At 39.7% G+C, this 18,653-nt stretch overlaps 1 protein-coding gene across 4 annotated transcripts in view; it reads right to left on the reverse strand.

The window, feature by feature from the left end:
• Positions 1-18,653, reverse strand: part of USP48 (ubiquitin specific peptidase 48) — a 70,019-nt gene that overhangs the window by 19,323 nt on the left and 32,043 nt on the right. For all 4 annotated transcript variants that reach the window (XM_053919996.2, XM_053919998.2, XM_053919995.2 and 1 more), the window contains exons 12-21: positions 14,697-14,894; positions 12,970-13,084; positions 11,820-11,950; positions 9,649-9,720; positions 3,388-3,512; positions 3,121-3,243; positions 2,758-2,819; positions 2,377-2,487; positions 969-1,099; positions 503-609 (exon numbers count right to left, since the gene is read on the reverse strand). In XM_053919996.2, the coding sequence (XP_053775971.1) occupies positions 503-609; positions 969-1,099; positions 2,377-2,487; positions 2,758-2,819; positions 3,121-3,243; positions 3,388-3,512; positions 9,649-9,720; positions 11,820-11,950; positions 12,970-13,084; positions 14,697-14,894 (1,175 nt within the window). The remainder of the gene's footprint in view (positions 1-502; positions 610-968; positions 1,100-2,376; positions 2,488-2,757; positions 2,820-3,120; positions 3,244-3,387; positions 3,513-9,648; positions 9,721-11,819; positions 11,951-12,969; positions 13,085-14,696; positions 14,895-18,653) is intronic.

Below are 18,653 nucleotides of genomic sequence, written 5' to 3' on the forward strand. Positions count from 1 at the left end.
TACTCTTCCTAGGCTGGATCCAAGGTGCCTTTCCTGTCCACTTCCTACCTACACTGTCGCCTCCACCTCTACCAGTCTCTCTCTCACTTTACCCTGCTAAATTAACTTCAAAACACTCCTTCCTCTGTGAAATCAAATTAATTTATGGGCTACAGGTTAATAAATGTATGGGTTGATCCTCGATCTTCCTCACTAGGTACGAATATTGTTGAGGACCAGTACCTTGTCTGTCTTCTTCACCACTGCATCCCCAGCAGTAAAACCATTCCTGGCATACAGGTGACATTCACTAAGTATGTGTATATCAAACTAACAACTGGCTAAATCCACATACAGTCACGTGACTATTCACTTTCAATTCCCGCCTCCTTTGAATTCTTATACCAAATAGCTCCATGAATACAGACTCGTGATCCTATGCAGTCCTCAGTGAAACTCCAACCCCAGGTCAAAAAACCCAAGCTGGATCAGTACCAGTCATGGCCACAAGAGGGACTGGTACCTTTTTATTATCCACAACTTTATGGACATAGATGGTGGCTTGAGTGTACTCCCGCAGGTCCCTCTGCTGTTGACACAATAAGCCCTCTCTGCATTCGGGACAGAGTTCTAAAGAAAAGAAAAAGAGAAGTGGCTGAGGAAGTACTGTCAAAGAACCAAAGACCTAAAATGCATGTATCAAAGTTACCAGTGAGTACTCATTAAACAATCACTCATATTTTCTATTAATTGTTGTATTGTGTTATAATGTACATAGTAATACAATAAGGAAACCCATTTACTATCAACAAATAAACATACAAATAATGAGATGATTATATGATAGCTCCCACCTGGGGAGTATTATCAGTTTGGACTGCCACGTGATTCTTTAATTTTAAGTAGAAAACACAATATTGACACACTCTTCTGTCCCCTTACGATGTCAACATTTTACTATACAAACCGAGAGCAGCATGAAAACTTACTAGGCTCGGAAATATACTGTGCTTCTGAAGGACTTTCATCTTCCAGTCCGGTTCTCGTGATTTTAATTACGTGATCCACGACAAAGAGCTTTTGTATCATTTGCCACTCACTGGGCCATATGAGAGCTATACTGTGCAAAAAAACACAACATGCCTTAAGACACACGGAAATTCGGAGCACTGACATAATCCATTAGTGTCCTAAACCCTAATCATCAAAACCCGCATTTAGTACAAAGGACTCAGAGGGAGAGGTACATTATCGGCAATAAGGAACACCAGTTCTTTTCCGCACAAAGAAATGCTACAAAAGAGTGAGAAGAACTGGACTGGAGTTATGTGAATCAACACGGTTAAATCTCAAAAACCTAAACTGAGAAAAAAGAAGTTAGTTGCAGAAGGATAAATACACCATGATGCTATTTATTTTTATAAAAAATCTAAACATGCAAAACATGATTATGTGTATTTTTTTTTAAAGAATACTTTCTAAGACTGATAACCCTCAAATTCGGGACAGTGGTTACTGTGAGAGAGTCAGGAGTGAAGAGAAGAAAGGAGGAATGGAAGAGAGGCCGAGTACTGAGGGCCCTTCAATTATATTTGAGTTGTTTAACTTTTAAACTGGTCGGTGGCCCACATTTGTTTGTTTTATTATTACATTTTCCTGGATGCCTCGCATTTGCAACAACAACAACAACGGCAGGAAAAAGGCTGGGGGCAGAACCCACAACAGTATATATATACTGTAAGCTTCCTTAATTGATGTTAAAGGACTGACACATCGATAATAAACTCCCTAACTCTAGTTTCACCCCAGAGGAACGTTTATTTTTGTGTTTCAATGTTTTTTTTCAGGGTTTACAGGCAGGTCAGAGGCATTCTACTTCCTTTTATATAGTTATTTAAAAATTATTTGAAAAGACAAAATGGTAACATCACAGGTGAATTTCACAGATGAACCCTTTGGGGACCACTTGAGGAGTGCAACAAAATTTTGGTCTTAAGACCCTAGCATTCCAGCTCAGTGCCACACTGCCCTCTTCCTCCTTCACTTTATGAAGAAGGCTGGTGGCTACATATAAAAAATCACAACCAAGACCCTGTTGATCACATGATTCTGGAAAAGAAGTCTACCTAGAGACACTGCTACCCAGCAGCTTGAAAGGAGAAAGCAGGGCCCCAGGAAGGAGGAGGAAACTCGAAGAGCAAGGCAGCCTTGGGCAGCCTCTGGCCTTTTATGGAGCAGCAGGCTTTCTTTTCTTTTTGAAGTGCTCACTCTAGTACAGCACACACAAGAGGGGGGAAAAGCCACCCATGATTCGGGAAAGGACTAAGTTCTTAAAATAACTCCACGTCAGATGAGAAGCTTGCTAACAGAAAAACCACATGAAGAGAAGCAACTCACAGTTTCGAGTCTTCTTTGGTCATGGAAGCAAATGTAAACATAAGTCCCCCGTGAGGACACAGAAGAGCGCTGTTTCCTACCGATGACACAGGGCTGCACCTCGTAGGTTTCCTACGCAAACGAGACAGGGGGATCAATACACTCCACTTCGGCATGACTAAAGAGAAGATTTTTAAGATAATTATTTTAAAATGACATATACTTAAAAGGCTATTAGTAACTAAATGTGTTTTTTTTTGAGTACTCATTTCATTTAAAAGAAAGCTTTTGGCACATGCAGTAAAAGTGACTGAAAGGGTATCATGACCAGAATCCATGAATTCTTAAAAACACTAAAACCAACCCCCCAAAAAGGAGAAACAGAAAAACTGTGGACTCTACCTGACGAATTTCCGCCACTCTTCTACAAAGAACTGTGATACAATGTAGAGGACATCCGTATCCTAGAATAGAAAAGTCACGTCAAGTAGCCATTTAATTTACTAAATCCTGGAGGGGAAAACGTTTTTCCATGCACTATCATTCTCATTTTCTAAGTTTTATAAGTAAAGTGGAAACACAGTCTTCCACCAAGAAGCAGAGCTAGAGTAAAGCCCCTGATTAAATAAAGCTAAACAAACGAGAATCAGAGAAGCTCTGGGTTGTTTTGAAACAGTACATCAGGAATGTGGGAAGAAAAGAAGGAATTTGGGGAGAGTCTTTAAAAAATAAGGTGAACTCTATCCATGCTGGGGATCATTATACCTCTGGCCAGTTACTAAGACAAGGTCTGTTTTTGTCCTGGAACAAATTCGGGAGAGAAGTCTTCTGCTCGTTTGCAATCATCTTATGTAAGGCTTCATTTTCTTCCCCTTCTCTTTCTAAAATCTGAAAGAGAATGAGGCAATCAACCATCTCCTGCTGACAGCTCAAGACTTGCCTCCTCCCAACACCCCCATCAGAAGAGCAAGGTTAATTCTCGGGGAAGTCAGTGCAGGGAGGGGCATGCATTTCCACCACCGCGTTCAGTACCTTGCACTGTGAACAGCATTCTTTGTAACTTGGGAACTCAGGAGCCTTTGGAAAGTACTGTTGCAGTTTGCTCCAGGCCTCTTTAGAAACAAGCCTTCTTTCGTTTTCAGATATACACAACTCCCCTGAGTTAAAATAAATAAATAAATAATTTAAAAAAAAAAAAAAAAAAGCTGAAGTCCACATATGGCCTGCAAAAATATATTTCCTATTTCTTAAACCTAAGAAAAATATTCTCTTCCTTCTTTTCTAAAGTGTTCAATTCTCTTTCCTTAGTTTCAAAATCTCCAATTTTTTTTTATTTCATCTAATTCTAAAAGAGCCATTCCTTTATGTCCTCTATCTAGGTCTGTGGTTGAAAAACCAGGAGGCAAAAACAAACGTACCAGACTGGAGTTTCCTATCTTTCTTCCTGCCAGGGAAAGGGGCCTCCAGGGATCCTGGTGTCTCCGCTTGGAGGCAGGGGCTGTTGAGCAGCGTTTCATCTCCACCCACACTCAAATGTCACAATTTCCTGCAGACTGTATTTTCTCTCATTTCATTGTTTTACTTTATTGAAATCATCCTGAATTAAAATGGCCAATTTTCAAGGTGGTGCCCAACACTCTCAGGTCCATTGTCTTAAGTTACAGATTCAAAGTGAGGTAATAAAGCAATCTACCGTACAACTGGAAATCTCCAGATAGGATCCAATTGGTTTGCTGCTGCTGTCACGCCCAATTCCTGTGGATACTTAAAAACCCCCAAAGAGAAGAAAAACAGCACCAGCCACCACCACCCTTCCTCTTCTCAGAAGGTCACGGGAACAACCAGATGGCAATGACCTGCAAGCTCAGCAGCCCCTCCTCGGTTTACTCTGTTGACACACCTACATCTAGCTGACCAGGGCTTTTCCCCCCCGACTCTAGTTCTCACTCTATTTGTTCTAGTTTTTATTGTTTCAGCTGTTCCCAACTGATGAATTAATGAACCGTATTGACGTACCTATATGGGTCATTACCCAGAAAACCATCTTTAAGTTTCCAAAGCCATGTTTTTCTACCCCTGCTAGCCAGGTACCTCCATGTTTAATCAAGAGTAATAAAGCCAGGAGCTTTCTAAATACACTGTCATCCTTCTTTGCTTCATGTGTTTTACATAATAAACGGAGAATCAGAGAAATTAACACACCCAGGGGTCACCAGAGCTGTTGAATGATGAAGTTGGGTTATGAACCCAGGTCTGTCTCCTTCAAACCCCATAATTTCTAAACCCTAGAAGTACATCTTCTTAACTTCCATCCTTCACCTCTTATTGAATAATCCCAAGAAAATATTACTTTGCTTTGATAAACTTAATACCAGAGAAAAATAGGTCACAATGTAAAAATTAACTTTCTTTTTCAGTAGGCTATTAACTTAAATTTCCTCTGAGGCTATAAAAACCTACTCCAACATGCCTATCCTCAGACACAATTAGGGAATTTTTAAAAAACATTAACTAGGGCCTGGTCAGTGTGGCTCAGTTGCTCGGAGCGTCGCCCTGTAAACTGAAAGCTCAGGGTCCAATAGCCGGTCAGGGCACACGCCTAGGTTGCGGGTCTGGTCCCTGGTTGGGGGGTGTTCAAGAGCCAACTGATCAAGGTCTCTCTCTCACGTCAATGTTTCTCTCCCTCACTCTTTCCCTCCCTTCCTCTCTCTCTAAAAATAAATAAATAAAATCTCTAAAAAAAATTTTTTTTTAAAAAAGCATGTCCTAGGGGAAGGATTAAAAAAACATTAACCAGTTATCAAACTCTAATATAGTAGTACATCACTATGTGAAATATAACGTAGCCAAAAAAAGGACTAAGGTAGATTTCTATGACCTGATTTTTTATACAGACTCCAAGGCAATTAAAATTTTAAAGTGGTTTCCTTTAAAAAAAAAAAAACAAAAACACACACCTCTTCCTCTCTATATAAGTGGTATAACCCAGTTGGTTTTACAAGGGGGGAGAGAATGAAGCAACAATAATACAAACACCCACGCAGTTCACTAGGATTCCATAGGCACTATGGATACACCGCCTGGTGCTCGCATGTGGGGGTGCTTCCACTCACGGGCTGACTTCGGTGTTGCCTGTGGTGTTGCCTGTGTAATACCCACCATTAGCAAAGAACAACTGAAATTTATTTCTGAAATCAGGGAAGTATTTCGATAGGTCATTTTACTGCAGTCTGATTGTTAATAACTACAAAGTCCTCCACTCTAACTTCTTAGCCATGTTTCTAATTTAGTTTCATTTCATTTTATTTTATAAGATTTTATTTGTTTATTTTTAGAGAGGAAGAGAGGAGAAATAGAGGGAGAGAAACATCAATGTGTGGTTGCCTCTCACGTGCTCCCTACTGGGGACCTGGCCTGCAACCGAGGATGAACTGGTGACCCTTTGGTTCGCAGGCTGGTACTCAATCCACTGAGCTACACCAGGCAGGGCTATTTCATGTCATGTTAATTATAATGATTTGACATAACTGAATATTATTTATGACCTCACAATAACTAACTTTTACTTATGACACGAGTGCTCAGAAATAGACTTGTATCCTGCAATAAATGACAGTTTCTTAAATTTGAAAAAGGAAAGCCAATCAATTTAATCCACCCACCTGGTTAGCAACATTTTTCAAAACAAAAGCAAACCAGTCATAAGAGATTTAATTCAACAAACATAATTGGATAACCTAATCCCCAAAGGTTCATTGGGTAAAAATAGAAATCTAGTTAGCAATAAGCTTAGATTCTGGATAAATACCCTCCCCCTCAAAATCTAGTTCATGCTGTAATAGTTTGGGCCATAGAACAACAGAAGAAGGTATAACAAGACAAAACACTGCCCATCTGCTAAGCAAATGAGGTGTAGTAAACAAGGTAAGTTGTAGAAAGGTTGTCCAGCCAAATGAGTATAAAATAAATGGATAAGAAAGCCTGACATACGTGTAATACCTGCAATAAATGCAAAACTCATTGGTAGTAGTAAATCTTCTAGTGGAATATAATCCAGTGATTAATTCACATAAAATCTGTGATATGTTAAATATACACATGGCTTTAGAAATACATGGGGATTTTGGGCCCTGGTTGGTGTGGCTCAGTGGATTGAGTGCTGGTCTCTGAACCAAAGGGTCACCAGATCGAGTCCCAGTCAGGGCATATGCCTGGGTTGCAGGCCAGGTCCCCAGTAGGGGGCGCATGAGAGGCAACCATACACATGTTTCTCTCCTCTTTCTCCCTCCTTTCCCCTCTCCAAAAATAAATAAAACCTTAAAAAAATTTTTTAAGTCTATTAAAAAATACATGGAGATTTTGTTATAAAAATAAAAAATTTCAAAACAAAGACTTCCATATAAAAGTGATGTTTTAAAACCACATATACTTTCAGTTCCCTCTTGAAACACACTTAAACCACAATAAAGGGATTTTAAAACAAGATATAAAATCATAATGATGGATGAAAAGAACAGAGAAGGAACAACAGCAACAAAAATTTTAGAAGCTTAAAAGCAGAGATGAAATACATGAAGAATGAATTCTACACTGGCAACAGTCAGTAAGTAACCAGATTTACTGCATAGCACCACTGCCCCAAAAGGCCCAGAAACTGGGGGCACCCGGAAGTATGGGTGGGGTTAAAAAAAACAGGAGAGTGGATTTAAAGTCTATTTAACAGGCAGTTAAAATTTTCAGTACCCCTCTCCTGTATTCTACAGATAACTGCCCGCTCTGCCCACAAAAGAAGACAGTAAGCTTCTCTGACAACACAAAAGCTAAGGCCTCTGCACCAGGGCACAAAGCACATAGGTGAAGGAGGTAATGAGCTGCGGTGCAGACTCCCGAGCCCTCTTCTCTTTACTACCCCAGGACGGTGACAGCACGCCTGCACTTTTCACGCAGGAGAATGGGAGGTGCCCACGGAGAAAAATGAGCAGCCGAGAGCGGACACTGACACTGGGAAGCCCCCGAGAACAGCCCAGCCGGGGCACCCTGACGGTGAAGCCCTCCTAGCTGCACACGGCCTCCCCAGAGCACCCCACACAGTGAGTGCAGGCCCGTGCGAGATGTCAGTGAGCTCGGGGTGCAAAGATCTTACACGCTGACAGAAATGGAATGAAAAAATTGCCTACGAATACTGGACAAATGGTACACTAAAAGAGCGACTCCTTCAAATTTCTGAAGAAAAATAATTTCAAATGGAAAATCACGTACCTAGGCAAAACTATCCATTAAATGTGGTGACCTTGACCACAGACTCTCCTCTCTTGCCTCAGTTTGCTTACTCACCAGTACAATGGATGACAGTAATATTGATCTCTAGTCACTGTGTATAAATGAGTTAATATCTACACAGTTAGGGAACCACCAGCACATGTGCGTAAACGGTCAGTACATGTCCACTGCCATCTTACTGTTACCGCCGCCGCCGCCAGCAACACCACTCATTAGGTTTATGTTAAATTCTAATATAAATTTTAATATAATTAAACTTTATCATTAAATTTTAATGTAAATCTAATGAATGAAGTGGGCTTCTAAGATCCAGTACCCTGCACCCGAAAAACCCGGTATCAAAGACATGGCACACCGACAGGTGATGTCCACAAAAATGATAGTTGAGAACTATCATTTTAAAATACTAGATGAAAAGGACAGCAACCAGATGCCAACAAGTTGCAGAGCGAGCTAGATCTGAAAGAGATCTAGCTCTCGAGTCCAATTTCTGCTGAGCAGTGAGTGCAGCACACGTCCTGAAATCACACGCAGCTCTGCCACGCTTTCTAGTCAGAACTGAACACTGAAATGACAAGGTGGGACAAGAGGTGGGAAGACAGCAGAAGTCCATGAGTGAAGGAGCAAGACGACATCTGAGGTCTGGCACTGTTTCTACCAGCAGGCAGCACCAAGCGCTCCTCGACTCTCAAAACAGGGGCATGCATACTACGTCCACATCTACGCCATGCAGGTGAAACAGGAGTTGACAGAAAGCATGACAAGAAAAACAATCTACTCCGCCGCCTCCTTTTTACTTACTCAATCTGTCTACCACTCAGGAAACCACATCTTCTCTCACATTTGTGCTCCTGTTGTGCACTACTAGTGTAAGGGAGACGAACCGGGCAGCAGGTGACGCGATGGGAAGGACAGATGGCCTTGGGATCCTGAATCCACACCCCAGGATGACCCCCACCCCGAGCTGTGTGGTCAGTAAATGAGAATGCCAGTTAGCTAGTAAGCTGAAGTGCAGTGAGACAATATCCAGAAGATGAGCATGCAAGGACCACTTAAGTGACAATTATTATCACCAGTGTCATCAAGGGCCATCGCTACAAAAGCGCTAGCGTGCATGAGGCTAAGTGTGAGACATCATAATGAACCAATGACGTTAACAAGTAACACTGGGAGTTTATTAGGACCCACAAGCATTCTGAGTATGGGCAATACATAAGCACTCAATGAGAAACACACAGACGTGGGTTAGTAATATTAACCACTGACATCCAAACTTCTCTGGTCCAATTTTTCCCAAGATAGAGTTTTTAAGGGGGTCGGGGTGAGGGAGGACAGGCACTTACAATACACGGTAGGCGGTTTTGAGAAGCAGATACCTGCTTGACTTTCACAGAGCTAACAGAATGGATAATCATGTCTCAAATATAATGAATCCCTTTCAAAAAATTACTTACTAGAAGTGAGCACTCACTAAGACCAAATAAAAAGTACATAAAACAAATAAACAGGATTAATAAGGATTTGGAGATTATTATTCAGAGTACATAGCACACAGCTGTTAGTCAATAAATATCTAAGAATCTAAACCAAAAATATCCCTAATAATAATAAGAAATATGTGAGCACTGTTCTCAAAGTGTTCGAACTGGACAAAGACAGTCATGGAAAATAACTGAAATTCTTCCATGTGACTCAGAGAGCCTTTCAATGTGATAAGTAGAAAAAAAGTTCTTTTCCACTAAATATGGAGAAAATACTATTCTGTACTTTACAAAAAAATTTTTTTTTTGCTAAGAGTGAAGAAGAGAAGGTGTGAGAGACACTGGCATGCAATCAGGCAGTGGAAACAGTTAAAAAGGGTATGAGAACAGACATCAGAACCAAGCACAGTTCAGAAAACACGGCGGCCGCACTGGGGCCTAGTCCCTAAGGAAAAAGTAGGAAGCATTTAACAAAATATTTATGATATGCTGAAGTCTGACTAACAATGGGAGATCTACGCTTCTAGCTTACCATGTGGACACAGAATGTCTTCATTAAAATTTAATTCTTCCTCTTCTTCTTTTCGTTCTTCCTTTGATTCATCTAATCAAAAGAAGTACAGAGAGTAACTGCTCTGGCTGTTGTATTTAAAGTTCAAAGTAGCAGAGATAATACTCTGCACAATTCTGAACAAAGAAAACTTTTAAACACTCTAAAATTAGACCCAAGTGATTCCTACACAATTCCGCTAAGAAGTGTTATATTTCTTTCCCTTAAAAGGAAAGAAGAATTATCTGAAAGTCAGTTTTACTTTTTAAAGATTTAGGTTATGCAAGAAAATGTGCCTTTCTTCAAATTGAAAAATAATTTACATATCATTCCATTAATTCTAGTCAAGGCATTCAGAACACTGTGTCATAAGCCAAGTTAATCATCTACATGTCATGTCATTCTCTCCTATCCCTTATTTTAGGGCTTGAACAGAAAGCTTTAAGGCTAATACAATAAAAACTTAACCTTTAAAGTCAACACATACAATAAGAACTCTGCTTTCCTGTTAACATTTCTCTTCCAATATCTGCTTTTCTCACTTGCCCACACTGTATCAACATTAATTTGTAGTTGTGTACAGCAGGAACATGGTCAAATAAAAGATGTCTTAAGTACCAGGAGATTAGAATAGTTATCCATGGGTTTTCCAGGTTAAAAGTACACAATAGATTTTTAATACGCTCAGTATACATGTAAAGAATATCTACTAAACATGAAAAAGATCAAGCAAAGCTCTGGCTGCTGTGGCTCAGTGGACTGAGTGCCGGCCTGCGAACCAAAGGGTCGCTGGTTCGATTCCTAGTCAGGGCACATGCCTAGGTTGTGGGCCAGGTCCTCAGTGGGAGGCACACAAGGGGCAACCACACATTGATGTTTCTTTCCCTCTCTTTCTCCCTCCCTTCCTTTGTCTCTAAAAATAAATAAATAAAATCTTAAAATAAAAATAAAAATGCAAAGATCAAGCAGAGAAATGAGCAAAGAAATAACATGACCAGGTAACTGTAGTTGCCCCTCTCTCTGTCACAGATGCACGAATACAAATAATGTCTTACATATATGATGATGGTCAACCTCAATAGTGATTCTGAAAATGCAAACCTGGACACTGCCAAGTCTTTTCATATATACCAGACTGAAAAAAACTGATGTAACTGATGTACTCTGTGTTGTTGACAAAAGCACGCAGAAACAAGCCCCCAGTATAATTTCTGAAGGAAATTTACCAATTGTGTCAGACTGTAGTAATCATATATGGGTATAATTCTTTGATCCAGCAATTTCTATGCACGTATTTAAACTCTTCAAATTTAAAAATTTTTTAAATCAAAGCTTAAAACTAATAGTGGCTTTGTTGTTTCTATTTTCTAAAAAAGGCAGTAATACGAGGGATCCACAGCAAGTAAAATTAAATGCTATTAACATGCTTGAATGCAGAAAATACAAAGTACTTCAGTAAAATGGTTAAGGATACTAAAATGATAAAAAAATATATATGTAAATACTAACATTTGGAGATAAGAAAATTAGGTGAAATAATTGCTTATGGATCACTAATTATACCTCTGAATTAGTAAGATGATCAAGCCATTAACTTCTATTTTAAATATAAAAATAATTCCTATGCCTTAATTTCCCTTGATATCTTATAAAACGCTGGTTATAAAATTTAGTTTAATGGTTTACTGACACTAACATAATTTCCTATTTGAAAACATAGCTTCAAAAAGCTCAGAAAACTTCATAAGCAAAAAGCTATTCAAAAGCTGCCTTTTCTCCTGAAGTACCAGCTCCTTTACTTGGCAAAGGCAGCCCATAAGTGTGGCAAATAATGTACCATCAAAACATCCCGAGCTCACAATATAATTTCAGTCTGAAGCAGAATTAAAACCAATTTTTCGTGGGATTAACTAAAGAGACCCTGAGCCCAAAGCATGCCAGGTTGTAAACAATTCCTCACAGGACCTGCTGCACCTTTTCTGACCCTTGCTTATTTTTTTAATTTGTTCTGAGACATTTTTGAGAGCTTCAGGGTTAATAAAAATTGTCTTTAAAATTACATGGATGGAAATTAAACCAACTTTACTAAAAATAAACGCTTACAATTCTGTGGTACACTTTCTAACCATCTACACGCAGGTTTGAGACAGTACCTTTATTCAAGGTGTTGCCGTTCATTTTCCCATTGCTTTGGTCTGCGTCACCATCTTGCTCATCGAGTTGTTCAAGAGCCAGCTGGCGCCAGCTACGCAAGGATGACTTTCCCACCCAAAATCCATCATTGCTGAGGAGCAGAGAGAAAGTGAAATCATGCAAGTCACGTTTCCCAACCTCCTCCCTTCTTTCCTTGTAAAGGCCCCAACTAAGATGAATTTCAAACACTCAAAATCTGCTGTTACATACACAATTTCTGTAACCGACCTCCTCATCTTGGCCATTTTTACTCCTCACTATTGAACTGAAGGTTATTTTATATTTTGTTTCCACCCTACATCTTACCCTGTTTCCCCTAACCCTCATTTACATTCATGCCAATCACGCCAATCAACGGGCAGCTTTCTTTCTCTTGATTACTATTCACAGCTACATCCAGCTGTGCCTCTGAGTGCATTCAGAGGAACTCACATATACACATCCACGTCTACACATAAACACACACTGAGGGGACTCTGAGGCTGCTTATGGAATGACCAAAAACGGCGAACTAGATCAATCTTTGTTCAAGAATATACAACTTAAACCCAGACATAATAAATGCCGCCCGGTTCTACTGAATCCTGAACCCGGAGGAACTCTGTGGAGTGAAGCTCAGCACATGCTAAAGAACCCCGGATGTCTCTTTTCTTTTCCTTTTCTGCATTAACTGAATTTACCGGGCTGGATGTTTCTGACAAGGATGCTCTCTGCTGGGTTCCATTTGTTAACACACTTCCTTCAGCCTCCCTAAGGCGGATGCCCCCAGGCCAGGCAGGACGATTTTTTCCACCTTTAAGCTTTCCGTAATCCTGGCCAGAACACAGGCTGACACCCTGCCTTGGTCTGACCAGGCCTCAGATCCACACCTCTGTTCCTGTCTTTCTAACAGGCTGCGCACAGTGGCCAAGGCAGTGTGACTCAGCTTTCTTTATCTCGGCCACCCTGGCAATCACAGCAAGACTTAATCTGGCTCTGCCATCCACATCATCACCCTTCTCTCTTCAAAAAACCCAGCTCCCTGTTATCTCAAAATAATCAGCTACTTGGTTGTCACCTCTAAAAAATTTTTTTTAGTTTAGCATAAACAATATACACTGTGGTACATACCCCTTTACTGCTGCTTTTAGCAGATTATTAACAGTTTTATAATCTTCATTTAGTTGGTTCTTCAGGCGCAACACACGGCAACGTTCTACGACACATTCCTTACACAAGGCTTTCACTAGAGGCAAGAGTGGAACAAAGCACAATTTATTCGCACAAAGACTTCTTGTGGGGAAAATGTTTTCAGCAATTCACAAAACACAAAAAGTTCTAAACCAAAGTCACAAATTTTGACAACACAGCAAATTGGTATAGATCCTCCATTATTTTGTAAAGTAAATATTAAGACAGCAACATTCTTGTATGAGATGAAATGTTATGTTAGAACTATATATACCATGAAATTCAGTATCTTACAAGATTTAGATGCAAATTTCACAAGACTGGAATCAAGTAAGTGGGGGGGGGGGACAATGTATCTGACAACTATAAATATAATATTGTTGAAGAGCTTCGGTGAAGCACAGAAGACAAAAGGGAGGAGAAGAAAAATCAAGGGCCCACTTTAAAACACGATTTCAGGAATCATACGAAATTTGATTCTTTGAAAGATCATCTCATTGCGGTCTATTTTGTAAAAGATTTTATTTATTTTATTTTTAGACAGAAGGGAAGGGAGGTAAATAGAGAGAAACATCAATGTGTGGCTGCCTCTCACGCTCTCTGTACTGGGGACCTGGCCCACAACCCAGGCATGTGCCCTGACTGGGAATTGAACTGGTGAGCCTTTGGTTCGCAGGCGACGCTCAATCCACTGAGCCACACAAGCCAGGGCTCACTGCAGTTTATTGACTGAATCAAAAACAGAAATTTAGAGAGCAAAATTCCAGATGTCTAAGAAGAGAAGACCTGAATCATGTAGTCAAATGCCAGTTTTTATGCAGTAAGTGGTACATAATCAGAAAATAGCATTAAATTTAGGGAAAAAGAGGGTGGTGGTCATACAATTTCATTTACTGGACTCATATAGGTGGGACAGGAGGCTGTGTTGCCAGTTAAAAAGAAAAACGTTATTAAGGAGGGGTAAACAGAACCAAATAGATTATGGGTACTATGTGGTTACACACAGCCCTACATTCAGGGTAGAATCATGCAGACTCCATTCATAGGCTAAGTAACAATCTGCAGACCTCACAGTCAGAAGTCATTACAGCAGGGAGGCACACGAATTGTAATCAGCCAGACCAGGTTCAAGTACTTTGAAGAGTAATATATAAACCAACAAAATACTAACAGATGATTTACTCAAATGTGTCCTATTTTGTGTGCATTGAGAAGGAAAACGAAAAACAACAAGTCAATGAGCAGTATCAGTTTCTTTCTAACCTTATAAACACATGATGTATAAGGCTGCTTGACTTCTACCTTATTTAGCGACTCCTTTCTGCAGTCTAAGGAACACTTGGTCTAGCATAATTTGGGTCAAATGATCATAAAGACCACATGCTGCAGACTTAAAGCATTACTCATATATATATTTTAAGAACTTTAAAAAATTGTTAAACTTATTTTTAGTGAGAGGGGAAGGGAGGGAGAAAGAAAGGGAGAAACATCAATGTGCAATTGACTCTCACGTGGCCCCCACTGGGGACCTGGCCCGCAACCCAGGCAAGTGCCCTGACTGGGGATTGAACCGGTGACCCTTTGGTTCACAAGCCGGTGCTCAATCCACTGAGTCACACCAGCCTGGGCTTCTTTTTGTTTTTTATTAAGTAGACATCTGAAATTACCAGTTAGTCTTGGTCCTCCTCCATATCTACTGTAGAAAATGTCAGCCGCATATTCAGATATTCTCTTCATAATCGATATTTTGTCAGGATGCAGCTTGTCGTGGGAACACAGGCAGGCATGATTATCGATAGGCTTGGTAGGCGTCGATTCATCCAACCACTTTTGCAGCCACTCAAGAGAAACAAATTCATAGGGCTCTGAGGAAGAACGGAAGGGAAAGAGCCTATGTACTTTTACAGCTTTTTGACTAAGTGATACATTCATTTTCCTCAAAAGACAATGCAAACTCTGTCCAAAGTTAGCAGAATCAGAAGAACCATTGTTCAGGGAAGATGCCTGATGAGTAGGACATAGAGCTCCATTTAACTACCCCTCTCGTGGGCTCAAGGAGCTGTGTAAGATGCTGTGCACGACAGGGACGAGTCTGCACGGCGCCCTACGAGGTCGGCTGGTATTATTAACCACATTCTACAAACGAGGTATCCACAGAGAGAAGTGTCTTGCTTGGTAGGTAACACCGCAGGGCTTTGACCGGGACACCGGGGCTGCTGACTGCAAGCCGCGCTCCACGCTGGCTCGCGAATCACATGACCTCATCGCCTAGGTTTATTCCATAAACATTTTTCATAAACCCTTTTCATCAATACATAATTTACAAGTGAAAATTAAAAGAAGACGCCTGACTGAGCCCTAAATTAGAAATTGACCTCATCACCTATAACTGCACTTTATTGTATCAACTAATGAACTTTTCTTCATCCAAGATGATACAGGTATGTCGATTAAAAGGTGTCTGATCTCCCCTCCCCAATCCATATCATGATCTATTCATTATATTACTATATGTTTCAAGAAAATAAGTGATTTAAAATAAATTCCAGAATGAAATACTCTAGAACTGAATTACCAATTTTGAAGTTGCAAAAATTAAGACAAAACTAAACAGCTCAACATGAGTTTTAATTTGGGAAAACAGAGTTCCTGAGTTCCCTAAAAGCCAAAATTAAAGATAAAGGGCCAGCTTTGATTACTTACAAAGATCTCCAGTGAGTCCCAGCATAAAACATAGAAGAAAACATACAGAGGTTGAATTTATGTAGTTGTATTATATACTACTCCTGATGAGATCTGAGGGATAGACAATTCAACTCAAAGCCCATTTTGACCAATTTTATACTTCTCTGAGAGTTACAAATCTAGAAAACTAACTCCCATCTTCAGTTTACTATAAAACATTTCAATGTTTACGACAACAAAATTTGGAATTACTGGATCCCTTATTTGTGCTAAAACCACGTCATCAATCGAGAACCTTCTGACTGATCAGCTCTGACGCAGCTGCAGAGGAAGGGCTCATGACTACTAGTTGAGACCAAGGTCTAATCCAAGTTCTGCCACCGAGAAACTGAGCTTGAGCAAGTCACTTAAACTCTCTATGCTTCAAGTTTTTTATTTGTAAAATGAAGGTAATAATACCTGCCTTCTACCTACCTCACAGGGATGTTGTTGAATGTAAAAGATAAGATATGTGAAGCATTTTGAGCTTTTTGGAAGAAAAGAGATATAGAAAAGTTAATTAAACATTCACACAATATATAAAAGAGGAGACCTTAAGATTCAATACAGGTAACATGGCCGTGGCATTTCATAATATATGATGATATGGTTAATTAAAATTAAAACACCTCTCAATTTTATTTGCCACCGAATCAAGTTTAATCTGGCAGGGAGAGAGTACACTGGGTATCTCTAGACTGCAGACACGTGATGTCTCTCTAAGAAAGCAAAATCAAAGTTTTAACATATCTAACCTTTTTTCCAAATATAGTCACACGGATTAAAATTTTTAGTAATCTGAAGGCTATCAAAGGAGGAAAAACAGGTTGTGCACAGAGCAACATTTAAGAATAATTCCCCAGGTGTCCTTGCTTCCCCTACAGCTGAGAAAGGGTGAGCAGAGGGGCACAATACCTGCTATTTCTAATAGGAAAAACACACCATAAGAATCTTGACCGTTACAAGAAATCTAGGGAAACTAAAAGAGCAAAATGCATTCTTTACCAGGAGGTGTCTGTTGGATTCAAAGCCCAGGGTGGCTATGACCCTGGCCCATACAATAACAGGACTCAAAGGCAGCTAGTCCAAGACATTTTCCAATCCCCTACTAGAGTCCCACAGAAAACTTCCGAGTGAATCTTACTGTTTTGGTTTTTGAGTTAGTTTAATATAAATTCACTGTAGTATATGAAGACTAGAAAAATCAGGTGTGGTTTTACAGTAAGAAGAGGAAGGAAGAGGGCGGAGCCTAGGCTGTTACCCTGATGTCACTCCACACTCAGCCAGGTTTCCAGACTTAGGGTGCCAGTCTCAGTGTGCTGCACAACCCATGGAAGGCAGGGCGACTGTGGTCACAGAGGTCTTTCTTTCTTTCCACTTTCAATCTCCCTCACTATAAAGAGATGTATCGATCTCTGCCCAGAGCTTCCCTGAGAATCAAGGTCTAGCCTATGCCTCCATAGTTACGGCAGAGTCTGCTTGTGGAAAGCTTTCACACTAGAGATATTTCTGCACTAGAGAAAGACTCCTGGCAGGTTCTCAAAGATGTCTTCTACTCTGGTGATTCAGCACACTACCTAAGCATCGCCTTCCAAAAGCATGGATAAACCAACTTACCAAATGGGATGAGCACTCTCTTTAATTATCAATTTGGAGATAACAAACTGTATAAAATCCCAGCATTTGACAAACCAACAAAGCAATTGTTTAAATATTTAACAAAGGGAAATGTACATTTTGGTTCAAAGTTATTTATAATTTTTTAATGCCTGGATTTTGAACACAAGGAATTTTCCTTTGGAAAGTTACGAAGTCTACAAAGATTGCGTCATCAAAAATATTGAAAATACTTTATCTACAAATAACTTAAGATTATTTAGAGATAACTTATTTCAATTTGAATAAAAAGGGCCAAAGGGGTTCATGTTCCCAGTGAGGCTTACGTTTCAGGATAACTAACTCGTATTTAGATATATGTTCACAATGATTTAGGAAATGCAAACCACGAGACTCTGAGCAGCAATACAAAACCAGGCCGTCAGCCTTCGAGTTTCATGGCCTTTCAGGACAACACGGACTTTCAACTACGTCAGTTCACTGCACAAACTCAAGAAAATACCGCAAAGCTTATAATTGGGGAAAGTACTTTTAACAGAGCTATATTCTAAAAACATAAGCACAGTTCTTATAGATTGAATGAAAACAGCGAAGAGGGGCACACGTATGTGCTGACTCGACACGGAACACCTTTGGACCATGCAGTTTTAAAGAGTGGTTCCAAACCACATTTTACTTTAGACTCAGTAAGTCTTTTTATCTTGTCCAGTGAGTAATGGAAACTGAGTAAGTTTCAAAAAATAGATTTCATGAATTTAGAACTTTGAATCACATGTTCATTTCCAAATCATATGCAGTAAAATTAAGTTCAGTCTGAATTTTTTAGGATAATCCCAACCCTTGGGACAGAGTGACAGTAACAGATTACAAAGAAAGGTCAAAATCAAATTAAGATGTCATTTAGAAAGAACTTTTAAGAGTTATTCCTCCAGATTTAGCAATTAATATTCTTCTTTTGTTTCAGCTAATAGCAGTAATAGAAAATTAAGATTATCAAAAAGACAAAAACCACAAGTACAGTTATGCTTGAATATTTATTTTCTAAAATGAGGATTAAATTGCCTCTCCTTTTTAAGTAGAAATTGGGTATGGGGGCATTCATGTCTATGAAATGACAAAGACAGCATATTATTACAAATGGCATATCAGCCTTAAAAAGTTGTTTCCTTTTTGAGGCACTAGGTAAACTTGTATTAACATATACATTAAAGGGATAAACTGGATTATGTGGGACAATTCTTAAGAAATTAGAGGTCAGCAGAATGCTTTCCCAGTCTTAGCAT

This window comes from Desmodus rotundus, chromosome 3 (genome assembly GCF_022682495.2).
Source record: "Desmodus rotundus isolate HL8 chromosome 3, HLdesRot8A.1, whole genome shotgun sequence".
Classification (NCBI taxonomy): Eukaryota; Metazoa; Chordata; class Mammalia; order Chiroptera; family Phyllostomidae; genus Desmodus; species Desmodus rotundus.